The sequence below is a fragment of the Kryptolebias marmoratus genome, linkage group LG5, assembly GCF_001649575.2.
Source record: "Kryptolebias marmoratus isolate JLee-2015 linkage group LG5, ASM164957v2, whole genome shotgun sequence".
Classification (NCBI taxonomy): Eukaryota; Metazoa; Chordata; class Actinopteri; order Cyprinodontiformes; family Rivulidae; genus Kryptolebias; species Kryptolebias marmoratus.
Window position 1 is genome coordinate 21315706 of NC_051434.1, and position 19214 is coordinate 21334919.

The 19214-nt window shown below is 39.2% G+C and overlaps 1 protein-coding gene across 4 annotated transcripts in view; it reads right to left on the reverse strand.

Moving 5' to 3' along the window:
• The window catches only part of col22a1 (collagen, type XXII, alpha 1), an 89969-nt gene that overhangs the window by 35757 nt on the left and 34998 nt on the right, over positions 1-19214 (reverse strand). For all 4 annotated transcript variants that reach the window (XM_017428355.3, XM_017428356.3, XM_037975677.1 and 1 more), the window contains 21 exons: positions 17639-17692; positions 16964-17017; positions 16452-16487; positions 15936-15965; positions 14656-14709; positions 14462-14515; positions 11519-11572; positions 9981-10034; positions 9342-9395; positions 9163-9216; positions 8758-8811; positions 8610-8654; positions 8455-8517; positions 6862-6915; positions 6713-6754; positions 6574-6606; positions 5334-5387; positions 5042-5095; positions 4905-4958; positions 4770-4823; positions 4600-4653 (listed from right to left, as the gene is read on the reverse strand). In XM_017428355.3, coding sequence (XP_017283844.1) covers positions 4600-4653; positions 4770-4823; positions 4905-4958; positions 5042-5095; positions 5334-5387; positions 6574-6606; positions 6713-6754; positions 6862-6915; positions 8455-8517; positions 8610-8654; positions 8758-8811; positions 9163-9216; positions 9342-9395; positions 9981-10034; positions 11519-11572; positions 14462-14515; positions 14656-14709; positions 15936-15965; positions 16452-16487; positions 16964-17017; positions 17639-17692 — 1059 coding nt within the window. The remainder of the gene's footprint in view (positions 1-4599; positions 4654-4769; positions 4824-4904; positions 4959-5041; positions 5096-5333; positions 5388-6573; positions 6607-6712; positions 6755-6861; positions 6916-8454; positions 8518-8609; positions 8655-8757; positions 8812-9162; positions 9217-9341; positions 9396-9980; positions 10035-11518; positions 11573-14461; positions 14516-14655; positions 14710-15935; positions 15966-16451; positions 16488-16963; positions 17018-17638; positions 17693-19214) is intronic.

Consider the following 19214-nt stretch of genomic DNA (forward strand, 5'->3'; position numbering starts at 1 on the left):
AAAACACCTGAAGACAGCGATGAGTTCACTATTTGGATCAAATCATTAGCAACGACAGGCAAAACCTTAAAGAAATGTGTGGGTAGGACATCCAGACAGCAGGAACTGGAGCTTAATTGACTTATAATTTCCTCTAGGGTTTTATAATTAAGTAGTTGAAATTGGGTCATTTTTTCTGCATTTGTTTTGTTTGGGCATAGCATTAGTACTGGCTTTGGAGTGGATGTGCAGATTAATCCTCTGATTTTTTGAATTTTCTCTGAAAAGAAACTGGAAAACTTGTTGCAGGCGGCATTTGATTGAAGTTCAGGTGGTAACGTCACAGGAGGGTTTGTGAGCCTGTCAACAGTAGCATTCAATAGAACATTACATGATCTGCTGCGAACTCTACCTATTGAGAAGAAGGGACAGTGGCCTTATTATTTGCCTCAAGTTCTGTATTCCTACAACACCACAGTCCATCAGACTACTGGCGAGTGTCCTTACCTTTTGATGTTTGGCCAAGAGCCATGTTTACCTGTCGATTTTCTCCTTGGAAGGGTTCCAGAGATCCGAGAGGGGAGAGTGGAGGACTGGGTACGAGAACATAGGCACCAACTTCAGGTTGGTTTTGATGGTGCTCGAGATCGCCTGAAAATGACTGCTGACCGTCGGAAGGAGCGTCATGATGCTGGGGGTCTGACCAGTGAATTGTCTGAAAATGAACTGGTCTATGGTCAAGATCACAGTAATAAAGAGAGGAATAAGATTCAGGATGTATGGAATCCCATTATCCATGTGGTGATTAAAGCTCCAACTTCTGGAGGTTCTGTGTACATTGTTGCACCTTTGGATAATCATCAGAGGCTGAGGACAGTGCACAGTCTAATGTTGAAACCAGTCCCTATGGGACTCTGGCCTCAAGAGCCCAGGAGAGGTAAGGACATTTCCAACACTAGGGAAGAGGACATGGACGAGGAGCTGGATTTTGTCTATGTGGTAACTCGATCAACGGGTGTAGAAGCACCGGCCTCCACAGTTCAGATGGCTGAAAATCAATGTACTCCCCCTGTTCTCCATCTGCCTCTATAGTTGCTCTTCAAGAGAAAAAGCTTGGGTCCGAAGGACGACAAGGAAAACGGCCGGCTAATATTCAAACCCCCATCACCTTCCAGAGAGGCCAAGATGTAGGGCAGAAGGGGCTACAGTCTCTCAGATCACTAGTGCCGGTAGCAGTGTGGCTGACATTTTTCGACCATGGTGTTAGAAAATCTGTATATTGACGGGCCGTCAACACAAAAAACTGGGGTAGATTGTATCCGGGGCATCTTGCCCCCCCTCGCCCCAGTTGTGTGCTGCTGCGCCTTCTTCCTCTTGTCCATATATGGAAGACGCTGTGATAGAGCGCAGCTGGCTTGTTAGGGAGACAGGTAATCAGCATTTATATTTAAAAGCAGATAGATCGCTGAGGAGATCAGATGCAGGCTGATGACTAGTGCAGAGGAAACATACTTTAGAGAGTTATGTCAAGAGCACCGTTTACTGGTTTCACTGTAGAGAAGGTTGGCCTGCTACTGTTTCAGTTTTAGTTTTTGATTTGCTTTAATTTTATTTTTTGGTTTATTTATCTGTAGGTAGTCATTAGGGTAAGGGAGTTTCTATTTTAGCTCTCAGGCCTGTTTTAAGCCAGGACCTATGCTGTCCCAGGATCTTAGGCTGTTTTATTTAGCTTGAGGAGAACAGTGGGAGGGGAGTTTTTCTTTTTTTTTCTTTGCTGTAGGCCTATTCACCAAGGGTTTTGGTGTGAGTGTGTTTTTGCTGGGGAACTCTTAGGTGTACTTAGTTGTATTTGCATTTTCTTTATTATTCTCTCTTCCCCCCAAACAGTCTAATTTTATCTAATTGGGTTTTAATTATTTTTCAGCTTTCAGGATCCTAGGGCCAGCATAGACTCCCACTTTTAGTGTGGCCATTTGGTATAATAAAGTAAATCGTGACTATCTTTGTTTTTGAAACATTTGTGAGTTCAATAAACCATTTGTAATATGCAGCAGTGCCTCTGTCAATTTTTACAAACTTATGTGTGATCTGCAAAAAGATCTAAAGTTGTACCCAAGGTCACAATAGGATCAGGAATGCCCCCTTTGAGAGTCAGTTGAATGAAACAACAACTGTGTCAGACGAGTCCGTGCTCATTGTTTATGTGCATTATATTGATGGTGATGACTAGAAACAAGACATTTCTATGTCCACAAATCTGGCAACAACGTTAACAGGTCAAGATATATTTACGGCTGTGGACTGTTATTTTATATCCAACAACCTGAATACAGGTTGCACACAGAGGTGCAGTGGCTATCACGTGGACGAGTGCTTGTGCGTTTTGTGGAGCTGCAAGAAAAAAATTAAAGCGTTCCTTTGAGACCACGATCAATCACTGTACGAACATCTGAATGATGAGTTTTGGTTAAAATGGTGTATCTTGCCGACATATTCACGCTTTACAATGACACAAACAAGCAGATGCAATGACCTGATTCAAACGTCCTGCAGTGCAAGGATGCTGTGGACGGTTTTGTGCGCAATGATGAGCTTTGTGACCTCCATGCTGATTCTGTATCCAAAACATATTTCCAAGAAAATGGATACAAAAAGTTTTGGGTTGCCAAAAAACAAATCCTTGCATCCAGACTGGCCAAACACACACTTACCTGTCTGAGACAGCCTTCAGCCCTCTTGTGTCAATTAAAACAAAAGCTTGCAACAGACTTGATGTCCATCAAGACTTTAGGCTGGCTGTGATAAACACCACACCTGACATCAAAACCCTGGCCAGAAACATGCAAGCCTAAGGTGGCCATTAGTTCAAGAATGAACCGACTGAGAGAGACAAAATGTATTGATTTCTGTTTTAATAATATACACAGTGCATAAACACACACAGACAGACAAACAGACAGATCTGTTTATATATATATATATATATATATATATATATATAGAGAGAGAGAGATAAACACACACATATACACACATTAGTCATTGTTGGAGCTGTGTGTACATACCCTGAGTTTGTATCTTGACAAAACTACAATTTTAATTTTTTTAAGACTGTTTTTAAGATTACTTTGTTAGTTTTTAAAGAAATGTTATCTGAATAATTCTCAAAACAGTGTTCTTGTAGTTATTTCTGTTGTACAACTACCAGTTTATACCTTTTCCAAATAAAAGTTTGTAACTATGTACTTGTTACTGTTTTTTTATCACTTTGATAAAGAGATTAATCTGAATGAGTCTTTGGGAGAGGAGAGCAGCAAGGGATTGGTGGTGCTCAGACTGGCTAGGAAGTAAGATGGGGGGGCTTTGAGGAAAATAGGTTGGAAACCACTGGTTTACAAGACGAGTGAGAGCAGCTATGTTGTATGGTTTGGAAACAGTGGGACTGACAAAAAGACAGGAGACAGAACTGGAAGTGGCAAAGTTGAAGATGTTGAGGTTCTCCTTGAGAGGGACGATGATGGATAGGATTAGGAATGAGGTCATCAGAGGTACAGCACAAGTTGAACGATTGGGAGATAAAGTTAAAGAGGCCAGACTGAGATGGTTTGGACATGTGCAGTGGAGGGACAGTGGGTATATTGGTAGAAGGATGTTAGAGATGCAGCTTCCAGGAAAAAGACAAAGAGGAGATATATGGATGCAGTTGGAGAGGACATGGAGGGAGTTGGAGTGAGGACAGCGGATTCAGAAGACAGAGTTAGATGTAGGAGGATGACTTGCTGTGGCCACCCCTGACAAGGGAACAGCCAAAAAAAAGGAAGAAATTTATTTTCTATGTATTTTTAGAGGGTTTTTTTTTCAGAGTTGTGGGAGTGCGATGTTGTGACATCTTGAGAGATATGGTGCGCCCAGAGAATATGTCAAGGATCACTCTCAGCTACTACCACACCAAATTTTAGCTCAGTATCTCTAAAACTGACTGTGTTATAGCCAGTTTTGTGTTTGCTCCAGCTGAGTAGCTGTGTTTTAGATGTGCAGCCACTGATTACTTTTTAGAGAGTTTCACTAAAATCTGTCTAGTGGTCCAACGAGATGTTTTGCTAACAGACCGACAGATTTGGCACCAATAGTTAAAGCCAAAATTTAAGGCATGAATACTGCAGAATGTGCAGCTCTCTGAGAATGTGTTGGGTTGATGTTTTGCTATAACCACGTTGACTTTTAGTTTGATATCTGGACAACTGGCTGAGCTATAGCCATGCTTGTGTTGGGTAAGGTTAAGTAGCTGTGGTAGCCACCTTGAATTGAGCTGACTCCAAACATCCAGCAATGACTTTCTAAGAGTTTCAATAAAATCCATCCATGGGTTCATAAGCTATTCTGTTTATGCTACAGACAAACAAACAAACACACGTTTGTGCACACTGATAGAGCTCTGAAATAGTCATGTGAAAGTTTGCCCTGCAGTGTTTAAATGAAATGTGACAGCAAAAGAGGATGTAAAAGGACTCTCTCTCTTCTTTGTAGGACTCTGTCCTCCTTTACTGTGGAACAGCCTGAACCCTTCCTCACACACATCCATCCAGAAATCTGTTTGGTTGGGTAAAACAGGGGACTGACCTTGTCTCCTCTCTGTCCAGCTGGACCAGGAGGCCCGATGATCCCCTGTATACCCTGGAAAAGAAATGACTGGTGGTTTCACTCTGAAACTGTCAACCAAGCTCAGCAGAGAGTTACAGTAAATGTAAAAGGCTAACAGGCAATAGGTTTAAACACAGATTAAGCCTTACCACTCTTCCTGGTGCTCCTTGGGCTCCCTGAGGACCCGGAGTACCCGGTGGGCCCTGATAGAAATAGTTTGATTAGTACAGCACATCCTCCCTCCTTCTGTAAGAACGTGAATCTGATTAAACCCAATCACCTACAGGATCTCCGACCCGTCCCGTCTCCCCGGTGAGACCTGTGTCACCCTTTGGGCCCTGGAATCAAAACAGCCAATCAGAAACATTTCACTTTGAACACCTAAAACAGGAAAAACTTTGGCATTTTATAGGATTCTTACAGGAGGTCCTGGCTGTCCTTTGAAACCTTGCTCACCAGATAACCCTTTTGGTCCCTTTAGAGATGACACCAAAAATTAAATTAGACATCTGCCATTAACCAGCATCATAGACTCCTTTAGCAGAACATTTTATATGATTGTATTTTTAGGCCAAATTCAGGAAGTATTTTGAGTTCAGGGCTTCTTCACAGCTGAGTCAAAAACTCTACTGACATCTAGTGGCTCCCTGAGCAAACTGCACATCATCAAACCAGTTTGATGAGAAAAATGGCAATTACAAAGAACAATTTACCATGTCTCCAGGATTTCCTTGATCCCCCTTCTCTCCCTTCTCTCCAGGTTTCCCCTGAAAACAACAGAATGACTTAAAGGCCTAACATTCCTTGAAGAAATGCATATTTCCCGCCACCTTTCATGCCAGACTTTTACCCAAATATCATCTTACTATATAGAGAAATAACAGTGTTATAGCCATTTCAGTCAAACCTGGAAAATAACATGATGCACAATCTCATGCCATATTGGGATGTCTTGCATGATCTGGTAGCACTCAGAGTATTTGTTATGAATAACTCTTAGCTACAACTTGACCAAATTTTAGCTCCATATTTGTCAACTTTATTTAGGTCTGTCTATTTTTGTGTTGGCTAAGGTCGATTGGCTGTGGTGACCATCTTGAATTTAGTTGACTCCAAAAGGGAAAGCGTTGTAGATGTACACCTAGCGGTTACTTTCTGAGAGTTTCAATGAATTCATCTAGTTGTTCATGAGGTATTTTGCTAACAGACAGACAGGGTTGACACAGACAGTGAATGCCAACGTTTTAGGTGAAAATACAGCACAATGTGAACAGCTCAAAATAAGCATTAGGTATGATGCTCAGCTAGTACAAAACCAAATTTTAGCTTAATATCTAGGAAAACTGACTGAGTTGTAGTCCACCTCAGTTTTTTGAGGTCAGTTGGCTGTGACAGTCATTTTAACCTGGCTTCACCTTCACGTTCTGAAAGTTTCATTAAAATCCAGCCAGTGGTTCATGAGATATTTTGCTAACAGACAGACAGAGTTGTCTCCAACTGTTAAAGAGAAAAGTTTTGAAAACAGATCTCAAGCAATTAGTTATTGTTCAGCGTAAGTATTGGGGATGACTCTCAGCTAATATCACAACAAAGTTTAGCTCAATATCTGTAAAATTAACCAAGTTATAGGCATTTTTGTGTTTGTTATGTTTGCTTGGCTGTGTCGGCCATCTTGAATGGAGTTGACTCCAAAAGTTAAACCGCTGTAGAGGTACATCCACTGATTACTTTCTGAGAAGTTTATTTAAATCCATCCTCTTGTTAATGAGATTTTTCTTTGTTAGTGCCCGTGATGACAAGAGAATCAGAGTTACAAATGTGCAGAGGAGGAGGAGCCGAAAAAGCAAATCAAGCAACAAAACATGTCTGAACTTTTCAAAATGATTTCCTCTTTACCATTTGATAACACAAAAACAAAATCTTTAGTGTTATTAAGAGAAAAGGCCTGCATACCGGTTCTCCGGGCTCTGGGATAATTTCTGCAACCTGTGGCAACAATATATGGAAGTGAGTGGAAAATTAAACTACAGGATACTGCAAAGTTATAAATACTGTCCTGTACATAAAAAATACACAGATGACTTTGACTTACATTTCCTGGAATCCCAGGCAGTCCTCTCGGTCCAAGTTCACCCTGAGACAAGAGAGCGTTTGTTAGAGCTGAAACAGGAGCATGACTCTGGATCTACTCTAACTCAGATGGATGAACAGGAAGACATCAATCCTACCGCTAACTCATACCTTGTCACCCTTTTCACCTTTTGGTCCAACTGGTCCATCCATTCCTCTTTCCCCCTTAATAAAGAGGCAACAAATTAGTTTTCCACACACACATTTTACAGCTCAGCTACCATTTACTGTTGCTTTTAGGTGTTTACATACGCTCTTTTTGGCCACAAATGTCATATTTATTTGAGGCTTTTAAAGATTTATTAGAACCATTCTTCTTCCAGGGTGGAATGATTATAAAGCGTAAAACAAGAACTGGGAGCACAAAAGGCTCAGTTATATCAATAGATTCACGGAAATCTCTTATAAAGCGCTGAAGGTTCTAGAATCTTGTTTAACTTGACAACACCAAAGCTCCTGATAGGGAAAGTCAGGTGATTTTTGAATAATAGCTATGGTCCGGAGATGTTCTGTCACATAGTTATCAATAGTTTGTGCCTCATCACCTGTGACATCAATCACAGAGCCTGGAGTGTGCAAAAAAGGGCAGAAGTCCTGCTCCAGGCTAGCCTAACAAGGGCCTGTTTTTTTGTTGACTTATTGAAGCTCAGCACACATACATTTGCGAAATAACATTGGTGCTGTTCTGTTGAGAAAACAGCAACAAACTAAGCAAAGGTGTCATGCAAAAGAGTAGCTTTAGTACTGGCTAATGTAGCTTTCTTTTACCACCACTGTCATTTCTGAGAAAAAGTTGTTTTATGAGTTTTCTTAGTTTTCTCACAATTTTTAAAAACCAACTAGTCTCAGCAGTCACAGCCAGGTGAAATACTGGTTGAAGGGGCTGAGGTCATGATCTGAGTGGGGGAGTCCATCATTATGTTTTTTTGCTCTGGTTCTGCATCTTCAAGTGCAAATGTTCGCTAGTCGAAGGGGGCTGCTGCTGTTTTTTTTTTGTTTTTTTTAGCTGATCTCATCATTTTTGCAGCCCCTTCTTCTCAGCCTGAGAGCAGTTTCTGTACCAGACTGTTATGGATAATGTCAGGACACTCTCCACCAAACCCCAGTTAAAGGAAGTCGGTGCAGCAGCACCGAGGCTGGCATGCTTTTTAGCCACCTCAGACAACAGAGTCGTTGGTGAGTCATTTTATTCATGCTGGCTACAATTGTGATCCATGTGAAGTCATCGGACTTGTGCAGTCCCGAGTATTTTGCTTTTTTTTCCACTTGCTTTATGGCTTCTTCTCTACTAATAAGGTGAGGAGGGGTTTAAGCTCTCTTCCTGAAGTCTACCACCATCTCTTTGGCACATTGATGCTCAGGTTATTCCCCTTACTCCAGTCAGTAAGCTCCTCTACCCCACTCAGCAACACTGGAGATCAAACCAACAACAGCATATTGTGATGTGTGTTAATTTGATGCAGTTGCAAACAAAAGTCAGTGAGATTTACGAAATGTTTTTAAAAACTCTTCAGTGAACCACAGAGATGTATGAAACTAAAGTATAAACACGCTGAAGTCACAGAACCCATTTGTGACACCATAAGTAAAAACATCATCCATTTCTGTGTGCAGTTTTGGGGAAAAAATGGAGCTACAAACAAACAAACAAACAAATGTGTTGTGTTTGTTGGTAAAAGCTCAGCTAAACATGCCTGAACCTACCGGAACACCTCCATCTCCTCTTACGCCATCAGAACCAGGCTGTCCTGGGGCACCGGCCTCACCCTGTCACAACGACCGGCACATTATGAATTATTATGTTTCATTTTATGCAAAATCTTCCAAAACCTAAAGACAAGATCCAGGCCTAAACTCACTCTTTCCCCTGGAGGACCTCTTGGTCCAGGAGGCCCTTCGTCACCCTGGAGATAAGACACAAAATCACATGTATTGTCTCGTGTGCGACATGCAGTGTCTCTTCGTTCAGAGTGTGTGTGTCTCTGGGTAAGAGCTGAGCAACAGTACCTTGAGTCCGGGTTTTCCAGGAAAACCGTCTGCTCCACGTTCTCCCGTGGGCCCCTTCAGAGACACAAAATTAACTTAAAGCAGTCCTCCTTTTTTCAAACTTCGTCCCACCCAGACATCTCTCCAGACACTGGATGAAGTGTTCTACCGCTGACCCCCCAATATTATCTTCACCCAAAAAAACTTTACACAAAACCTTACATCATATTGATAAAACACAAGCAAAGTTGCAGAGTAGAAAATGAGGTTAAACATGCTAAAAGTTGTCAATTTCTACAGCTTCAAGTGTAAGTGATGATTTGCAGCTTACATTCAAAATCTAAGAGCACATTTCAAACACCTGAGCCAATGTTCATTTAAAAGATTTACTGGATTAATAAAAGCCAAATAATCTGTCATACATACCGTGGCGCCGTCATTTCCGGGACGACCATTCAGACCAGTTTCACCAGGAATACCCTTCAATGATCAGGAGAAGAGGATGACTTTTAGTGAGGAAAATCAACAAAAACTGAAAACTAAAGCTTGAAAATACCACTTGTTGGAATAATCATAAAAACACGTGATTTATAACCGTAACTCACAGGCTTCCCTGGCTCGCCTGGCTTCCCCTGCCGTCCCATTTCACCAGGCAGGCCCTTCAAACACACAAAAGGGATCAAATATGCTCAGTTTCTTATAGCAGACATTTATTCAAACCATGAAAGATGAAAGCTAAAACCACCTAAACAGTAGCCAAAGGGTAGAATGAACAAAACAATAGCCTAAAGTTAAAACCAGCAAAACAGTAGATAAAAGCTAAAATTAACAAAACAGTAGCTGAATATCAAAATCAACCAAACAGTAGCCAAAAGCTTAAACCAGCAATAGCTAAAACGTTAAATGATCATAACAATAGCTACAAGCCAAAATGGAGCAAGTATGGTGAAGATTTCAAAGAGCACAGTTTTTCAAGGATTTGTAAAGGTCTCAATAAATTTATTTGAGAGAAAATGTAAATAAAGTTAATTAATTCAAAAGCTACAAAAAGTTAAGTAAAAAAAACAAAAGGCATTGCTGTAATGTCCTGAAGGAGCTGAAAACATAGCTGAAAATATGATGAAATTGTTAGTACAAAAAAGAAAACACAACATTTGGAACAACCGATAATCAGGAAAACACCAGTGAATCAGTGTTGACTCAGCATTTACATAAATATTTTAAACAACTGTCCCATTACTTACAGGTTGTCCCATTTGTCCAATTGGTCCCGGTGGACCTGCTGGACCAACTTGACCCTTTAGAAAAAGGAATATTGTTAACATTTCACCATGGACAGACACTATTTGGAGTCTTAAGTACATTTGTTCAAAAAAATAAGCGCCAAGTAATTTTTTTGTTGATGTTGTTTTGAAATAAATGTGGCTCAAACAGCATTGAGACTGAGTGCTGAGCAGCCAGAGTATTTCAGTAACACTGATGATCCAGTAGAGGGCGGTATGCAGCAGTGTTTACACCTCAGACAAGCTGAGGAGGATTTTTCTTCCACTCCAGAGAGCAATGTAGGATTCTTACTACTAAATTTGTGATTTTATTATTTACTGCCTTTTTCATGTTCAGTAAAAGTCACAATAAAACATCTTTGAAGTAAAAGAAAGTTTGAAGATGTTATGCAAACATTTTGACTGAGATGCTGACAGAAGTGTCAATAACAACTGATTACAGGCAAAAGAGCCTTTTAAATAAAGACACACTAACGTGTAATTTAAAGAGAAACTTTAGGTCTTTAGAAGTGTAGTTTGGGGAAAACTTGATGAAGACGTAATATCTTACTTGTTGTAGATAGAGTTTAATTCTGACAGGACTGACAAACCAGTGACTAGTCTGAGTACAGCTAAGACTAAAGTGGATTGTTGATGCCCTTAAACAAAAGTTCAAGCGACTCAGTGTTATTTTAGAAACCTTTACATTACTGTCAATTTTTCAGTACACTACTCTGGGTACTCTCATTTCCTCCAACAGACCAAAAACATGCATGTTATGTTCATTGGTAACTCTAAATTGTCCCTAGGTGTGAGTGAGAGCGAGAATGGTTGTTTGTCTCGTTTGTCTTAATGTGTCCCTGTGATGGACTTGTGACCTGTCCAGGGTGTCCCCCACCTCTCCCACTGTGATTGCTAGAGATAGGGACCACCTCCCAGTGACCCGGACGAACACAAAAAATGGATGGCTGGATATTATTTAAACAGAAAGTCATAATTATTTATTGTTTATAAATATTTATTATGTATTTTGGTTAACAGCAGCAGTTGCAGCTATCTGTGGAACTTCCTGCAGGAATATTATACCATTACAGCTAAAATAATTGTGTAATGTGAAGTTCCCAGCAGTGTCAAGATTTACAAAAATCTGAAGTTTGGAGTTCTTTTAGACAAAAACAGGCTAGTCTGAGTGGGTCGACTTTCAATCGCCAAATGTTCATAGTGATTCATGCAAACACTATTTTATAAATTTTTACACAACCAAAAGCAAAAATCAACTGATGTTTCTTTATGAACATTTAAATATTTGTTTTTCTTTGTTTGTTAAATTGAATATCTAATGGTGCAAAATCCAGTAAAAAAAATTGAGGTTACAACTTTATTCTTATGTTTTACTTTCACTTAATCCAGAGGACTTTTATTCCCTCCTCCCTATTGTTTTTATTTGTTTTCTTTTCCACATTGGGTAATAAACCAAAAAAAGGTTAGATTTTATGAAGTTACATGGAAATTGTACTTACAGGAGGTCCAGGCTCGCCATTTGCACCAGGCAGTCCGTTCTCACCTTTCCGTCCCTGAAAAAACAAGTTTGTATAAAATAAAATAATAAATGTGAACAGAAAAAGATTCTATGCAAAAAAGTAAACATATATTAGGGTCATAGCCTCGATTACAACATTGCTTCTGCTTTTAAAAGAATTTATGAAATTATTATTATTATTTTTAAATTTTCTAATAAAGAACTAATAAACTTGATACATTTTATCATTCTGAATAAAAGATGACACATGTGACCAAGTCGAACTGAACTTTAAAGTTGTTTCATGAAGATAAAAACAAATAATGTGGTCAGATTAAAACTTCTCATATATTGTAAAGCATAACAAATCTTGGAGTTGTTGTGAATGTTTCTGACAGCAGAAACTTTATGAGGCTAAAAATGTCAAAAGCAATGCAGCTTCTTTTGACATAGGACCAATAGATTATCTTTCGCTGAAGCAAGACTCCATTTTGGTCGTCATTGAAACATGTCTATTTGTGTAACAGCTCAGCGTGGAAAAAAAAAACAAAAAACAACCTCTCAGCTTCAACCTCCAACTGAAAAACTGCACCAAGTTGAGCTAGATTTAAATCACCTCATAATACAGCCTGGTATGTACCTGGTCCTCACAGGATATGTACCCAGTTCTTACTTGGTACATAGCAAATATGTACCTAGTATGTACGGGTTACACATCTGGTAATCATTAGGTACTTCCAAGGTACATATTGGCAACTAACCAAGGAATAAATCAAATAAGTACACAGTAAGCACATAAAATGTACCTTGGAAGTACCAGGTATGTACCTGGTGCATACACACCTGGTAGGTACTAGTAATATACCTAGTACCTACCTGGGACATGCTGGGTAACTACCTGATACATACTGGGCACTTATACTTGTATCTGCCAGGTGTCAAGTACTTATTTGGTATGTATGGAGTACATACCTGATACTTACTGGGTATGTACCTGGTACCTAAGTGTTACATACCTTGTACTTACCCACTACATACCTGTTATGTACAGGAAACATAGCTGGTACTTACAGAACACATACCATGTAAGAACCCAGTACATTCCAGGTACATACCTAATACTTAAATGGTACATAGTTGGTACGTACCGGGTAAGTAAGCTGCACTTACCAGGTAGGGATCTGGTATGAACGTAAAGAGTATGTACCTGATACCTGCCTGGTCAGTAAAGTTTATGTACTGGGTATGTACTTGGAACTTACAGGGTCTGCACCTGGTAAATATCAGGATTGCACCCTGTAAGTACCAGGTCATTGCCAGCTTTGTAGCCAACCACATATCCTGTATGTACCAGGCAGTATTATAGATTGCTGACATAATTTCCTAATAATTAATTGCCTGTGTTGACTTCAGTTTCAATGAGGTGGAGATTAATTGGTTAAAATAAACCATGCAGCAAACTGGTTACTAAAAAACCTAAATCCCCATGTCATGTTTTCATTCAGTGGCCCTGCTGTCATGTAGTGAGGTGAAGGAGACGAACCCAGATTGCAGACTCATTTTAACCAAAAGAAACTAATTTATTAAACTAAGGAATATCCAAAACAAAGAGCTGACGAGGCAGCAAAAACTAGACAACAAAATTCAAAACACAGAGGAGCAAACAGGAGGCGAGACATGAAGCAACAAAGGTGGCAAGGAAGTGACAAGTGACAATGAACCGGCAGAGAGGTAGAGAACATGACCAGGTTTTAAGCACAGAAAAGTGGGCGCAGGTGAGTGATAACGATTGCAGGCAGGTGGGGATGGGCGTGGCAGGAGAACGAGAGATAGACTGAGGAGAAGTGGATGATGGCTGAGGCACAGGGAACAAAGACACAAGGAACAAGATAAACAATAAATTCAAATTGAAACATGAAGACAAATTGAATACAAAAAGCCAGATCCTGACAGCTGCTATATATTTCAGAATGACATGCGGCAACAAATCCAAACTCATGACACTCACATACTTTCTTTACATATTTGAAAATGAAGCCTACAGTGTTTATTCTAAAAAAAAAAGTAAATCCTGTGGTTTGTGAGCAGCTATGGCCAAGGTCCATTTTGATGATGTCAAAATCTTTTACTCGCTGCCAGAGGAGTTTTGGAATGGCATCACCGTCCAGCTAAGCAGCTGCTGATGTTGAGTCCAACACTCTGCTAATGAGGAGTTAAATGCTCCCAGGAGAGGGGCGCCTGACTGTCTTTATAAATGTTGTGGAAGAACAAGAAAGAACTGCTATGTCTGTTTTAATGAGCCTCACTGTGAAATGGGACAGAGACAAGAAGGAGACGGAGAGAAAAGTCTCAAAAGTGACAAGAGTTCTTTGCTTGCTTTTGTTAACAAAACATTGATAGTATGCTGATCATATGACAAAGATACTAGTTTTATTCATTCTGAATATCCCTGCTATAAAATGATAAATGCATTTACAGAACGTGTAAACTCGTATTATGGAAGGGAGGAATTTGATCCTACAGGGAGCATATCTGCATGAAACATTAACCAAATTTTATTCTGAAATCGACTAACATTTTTTTTGTTTGTACTTTTTTGTGCAGTTAAAGAATTAAAAAGAACAGGAGTTTTAAAGATTTTTCTCTTGTTGTTGTTGAAAATTTACCCTACAGATAAAATAATGAACATCTGTCTGTTTTAATAGTTTGTAAATATCTTTTTGAATGATCAGGTCTTGACCCAAGGACTGCTAAAGTCAAATGGTAAGACAGGCGAAAGCTAAACTTTTTGTTCCACTTTAGAATTATGTCCAAATGAATGAAATTAAGCTTCTTGTGTGACCTGTGCCTGTTCGGGCCACACATCATTCATGGAACCTGTGTTGGAGAGGCCTCAGTCAGGACAGCTGAACTCTGACAGTCTTCCAACAGATGAAGTTCCTACCTTTTGGCCTGTGTCCCCGTGTTCTCCAGGTAGACCTCGTGGACCAGGAGGACCCTGAAGATTGAAGCATCAGACAACATGACTTTCAGCAAAACTGCTCGACATAAATGACATAAAAGCAGATTTTTTTTTCTGTATGACATATCAAAATCTGAACAGCAGCAGCAAAGGAAGTCATAAATCTGAAAGCTTACTGCAGGCCCTGGGGGGCCATCTGCTCCTGGAGGCCCAGGAAGTCCAGGTTCTCCCTGAAACAAGCACAACATCAGGGCATGTGTTACACATATCAGTGGAAAAACAGAAAACGGTACAACATCACATGGTAATTCAGCGGAACTCTTCTTTTGGATCAGCCTAAATCCACAAGTGTTGTTATGAGGCAGTGCTGGGTCAGGTCTCCATTATGGTACACAGTTGTTTACAAGGCCTGATGAGGTACAGTAACTCGGGGGATTGTTGTCATCCTGCTGTGGCTGCTAATGGAGCACTCTGATTGACTGATCAGAAAACTTGTGTTGAAGGTCAAAATAAACTTAAATCCTGTAAGTAGGGCTGTAACAAGTTGTTGTGCTACTGAAATGCTTTTTATAAGTAAATAGTACAAAAAAAGAACATTTGCTTAAGTTAATTTAGCCTAAACTTGGCGTAAAACAGAGATAGGGATGAATAACATCTCCCAATGTAAATACAAAAAATAATTAAAATGATAAACACTCACTAGCTTCTCAGCTAGCTGAAAGCTACTGCACTGTCTTCAGACACCACAGGACATTTGAAAGCATGCAGATAATCATTCTGGCTTTCTATACATCCACCTCTCATTGCTTTCTACTGCTGCCGTAAATCAAAAAACCTTTTCAGCTGACTTGAAACAAACAAGCACTGGTTGAAGCTGTTCTGAATCATCTGAATGAGCTATTCTTGCTTTGCTTTGGTGTAGAGTGCTTTAGGTAGTGTATTTCGCTAATCCTTTTGTGTTGTGACAGTTAGCAATAGAATATGTGTTGTCTCTAAGAGGTGTGATCTCCAGTGGCTAATGTATTATTTGTCTAATAGCAGCATGCACCAGGCCCTGACCTCAGTACTGTGGCAATTCGGCTATGTTGGTAGAGATATGGTCCAAACATGTTTGTGTACTTTTTGCTGTTCTTCTCTTGTTCCAAACTCCAGTCCACTAGGTGGCAGTAAATGCAACAATAAGCTGGTCTGCTAACTGCCAATAAACGCAAAAAAAAGTTTACTTTGTTTAGCTTTTGTAACACTGAAAAGGTAGCAAAAGAACCTATGAAATAAGTACTGTTACACCCCATTGATTACATTTTTTTTTTTTTTTACTAAGGTTAAATTTTTTTTTTTTTTTTTAAATCAGAACATCCAGCCAATGTATTTTATATAAAAAAACACATAGTAGTATTAAAATAAACTCATCCGTCATTGTCTGATAAAGCTGTTTAATTGTTTAACGGTTCCTCACCCTCTCACCCCGCAGGCCTTCTTGTTGTACCTGGAATGAAAATAATGAAAAATAAATTTTATTTTTAAAAAAACAACTTAATTTTCAATTTTCATATATAGATGTGCATTTTTTTAGGTTAACTGCTGTGATAAAATAAAGGCACACCAAATAAAACCAGTAATTTAACACCTCTAATACGCCAATAGAATTGCTTATTTTATTATTTTAAAAGTCCAAACACCAAAACAACTAAAATACTGTGAAAAAAAAACAGTTCCAAACATACTTAAAGTGTTCTCCATTTTTATCATTAAATATCTTTGTTTAAAATAATAACTCTAATAATATTGTGAATGTGACTTGCTAGGTTATTAACACCACTTTTAGCTGATGTGTTTGAGCAACATTGAAACCTAAAGATGGAACATGTCTGATTATCTCTGAGCAAAGTTTATTGCTACAGATGTCTGTAATTGACAATTCTTCAAAAGAATATAATTTATACCAGTTTTTTACGTGTATTTTAGTACTTACTACATCACCAGGTATTCCAGGAAGGCCCCTCTCCCCCTGTGAAACAGTTCACACAACAAGACAAACACCCATCATCAGAAGCAACAAACCTTCAGGGGACAACTTCCTCTAGGTGATATGATAATAAGTCTGTTTCTGTCAACATGTATGAGACAAGTCCTGGTAAAATGTGCACTTATTGTAGGCTACAGAGAAACCACAGCAGAGTGTGTTATGCGGGTGTGGTAGGGAAAGCGTGTGTGCATCACTGTGAGAATTGGCAGAGTTGGTAATTACAGACAGACAAATGAAATGTGTATTTGATTTTCTCGACAAAATGAGCTCAGAGCTCAGACTGAGGAATGTCTGCCAGATTCAGACAGTAGTTTGGAAAACCTCTGATCATCTCCACTTAAGTGGTTCATATCAGCACTACTTACTAACAACATGTTGGGGAAGTATGTCTGTTGTAGTTCTATAAGCAGGATGTTGTGTGTGAAGCAGTGGGGAAGGAGAGGGGGGAGGGGTCAAACCTTGTCGCCTTTTATGCCACTGGGCCCAGGTTCTCCAACCAGTCCTCTCAAACCCTGAGTGTGTGTGTGTGTGTGGGGGGGGGGGTCAGAAATGTGTCAGAAATTCAAACACAAGTTTAGCTGTAATTTTAGGACCTTAAAGGGATAGTTCAGTCAACTTTGAAGTGATGTTCTGTCTAATAGTTAAATAGTACCTTATCTGCCAAGACGTCAGGTAAACCAAGTATTGAGAAAGTGGCAAAGTCTTTGTCTACGTTAGGCTAATGGCTACCCAAATGAGTCCCAGTTTGTTTGTTTGTTTCTTATTATTGTTGTTTTATAGGCTTATAAAGCAACTCTTTCTCAATAACAACACACCTGTGTTCAAAAAACCTGCATATTAGCTAAAATTAAACATCTACACCGTGGCATGAAATTGTTTGTTTAGTTATTGCTGTTTTGTTGTGCTGAGCATTTCTAGAAAGAGTTGTTTTGTTTTATAAGCCAGAAAACAATCAAAATCTGGTACTTGTTTGTCTAGCTATGAGCCCAGCCTGGATGAAGACTTTTGCTCTTTTCTCAATACTCTGTGCTCTCTGACTGATGTTAGGCTGAAAAGGAACTAACTGTTGCTAACTATTAGAACATAATTTCAAGATGACTGGAAGAGCCCTTTAAATATGAGATTAAACTCACATTTTTCCCAGGAAATCCAGATTTTCCTTGTAATCCATCCACGCCTGGTAAACCCTAAAACAGAAACCAGATTTGTTCAAAAACCTCTCAAAAGGTACACAGAAAACCAGTGAAATAAATCCTGTAACTTGTGTCAGTATATCTTTACCCGGTAGAGGTCCCAATATTAACAAAGATGATGATTGTTGTTAACATGCAGGTAAACCTTTAATAACTTAACACCATATAGCAATGCAAATAGCATTTCTGTTTAATTTGATTTAATTTAATGGAAACAGACAAAAAAAGAATTAAAAAAACAATTTGGATGTTAATAAAAAGTTTTATGGGAGAAAAACAGATGCTGGTCAAACTATACCCTCTTTTCATACTCAGTGGTTGACACATTTTACAAAACGATTCCTATTTCATCCCAGTAGTTGGCCATTTGGTATAGACCAATTGCAGGTTTTTGTATTGATTCTGTATATTAGCACATGCATAGTACATTGGCTGGCAGAAAACAAACAGGACTGTAGCAAAAGCATGGCTTCAACTGGAGCTGGACAAAATAAAATCACATTGCATACAGACAGCATTGCTTTGACAAAAAAAACACAACAACCAAAAAGTGATAAATTTACAATTCAAATTGAATATTTAATTCCAATAAGTGCTTGGAAAGTATGATCAACAAGTGAAGTGCCGAAATGGTGTCTGTTCAGTTACAATTGAGTTACGTAATACACAAGAGACTAGACAGGTATATTTAAAATTAATATAATTAATTTTCTCTAAGTTTGTACTGGAGATGTTATATTTTTAGACAATAATGGACTTGCCTGTTTGCTTTGTGAAAACTAAAAAGATGTGGGTGTCTGGCAAAAAAAACAAAACCTGACAAGACCTGTTAGTGTGCCTTGATAGGAAGAAGGAATTTTGTGATCAGTGCCCACAGCTGCTGTAAAGCTAGGTAAGTAAGACAGTAGTATTTGTGGATAGGAGTTCAAAGCTTTAAGCTGCCTGAGATGCTTTGTTTAGGCAAGCTAAATTCACCTGCAGATTAATCTCCCTCCCCTCCCTTCTGAGGCTCATTAAGGTCTTTGTTTGCCTAATGTTTGCCTTTGGCCTACATAAACTGAGCATCTTATGCAGCTTTAAACTGAAGGAGCTGCCCAGATCGGAAGCGAAATGTCTTCAACTACAGAGCAGAAGTCCAGTTGCCCTGATTTTTAAACTTTTAGAGTTTGTTAGTTTCACTTGACACAGGTGAGGCGGGAGGCAGCACTGTTATTGAGCACTACTGATATTGTGTAGGGCTTACTGATTAAGTTAACACTAAAGGTAAACTGAATTATAGAAGTAAAACATTCCTGAAGCAAAAATTCAAAAGAGGTTAAAAAACAAAAACAACTGGACTTCTATTCTGTAGTTGAAGACATTTCGCTTCTCATCCGAGGAGCTTTCTCAATTCAGAAATAGAGAGTGTGGAGCTGAGCTTTTAAAGCTGAGATGTGATGTAAGCTGGATAGCTTGCAAATTGTTCTTGCTCTCCTAACAATAGAGGCTCGTTAGGGTCCTTGTTTGTCTGACTCAC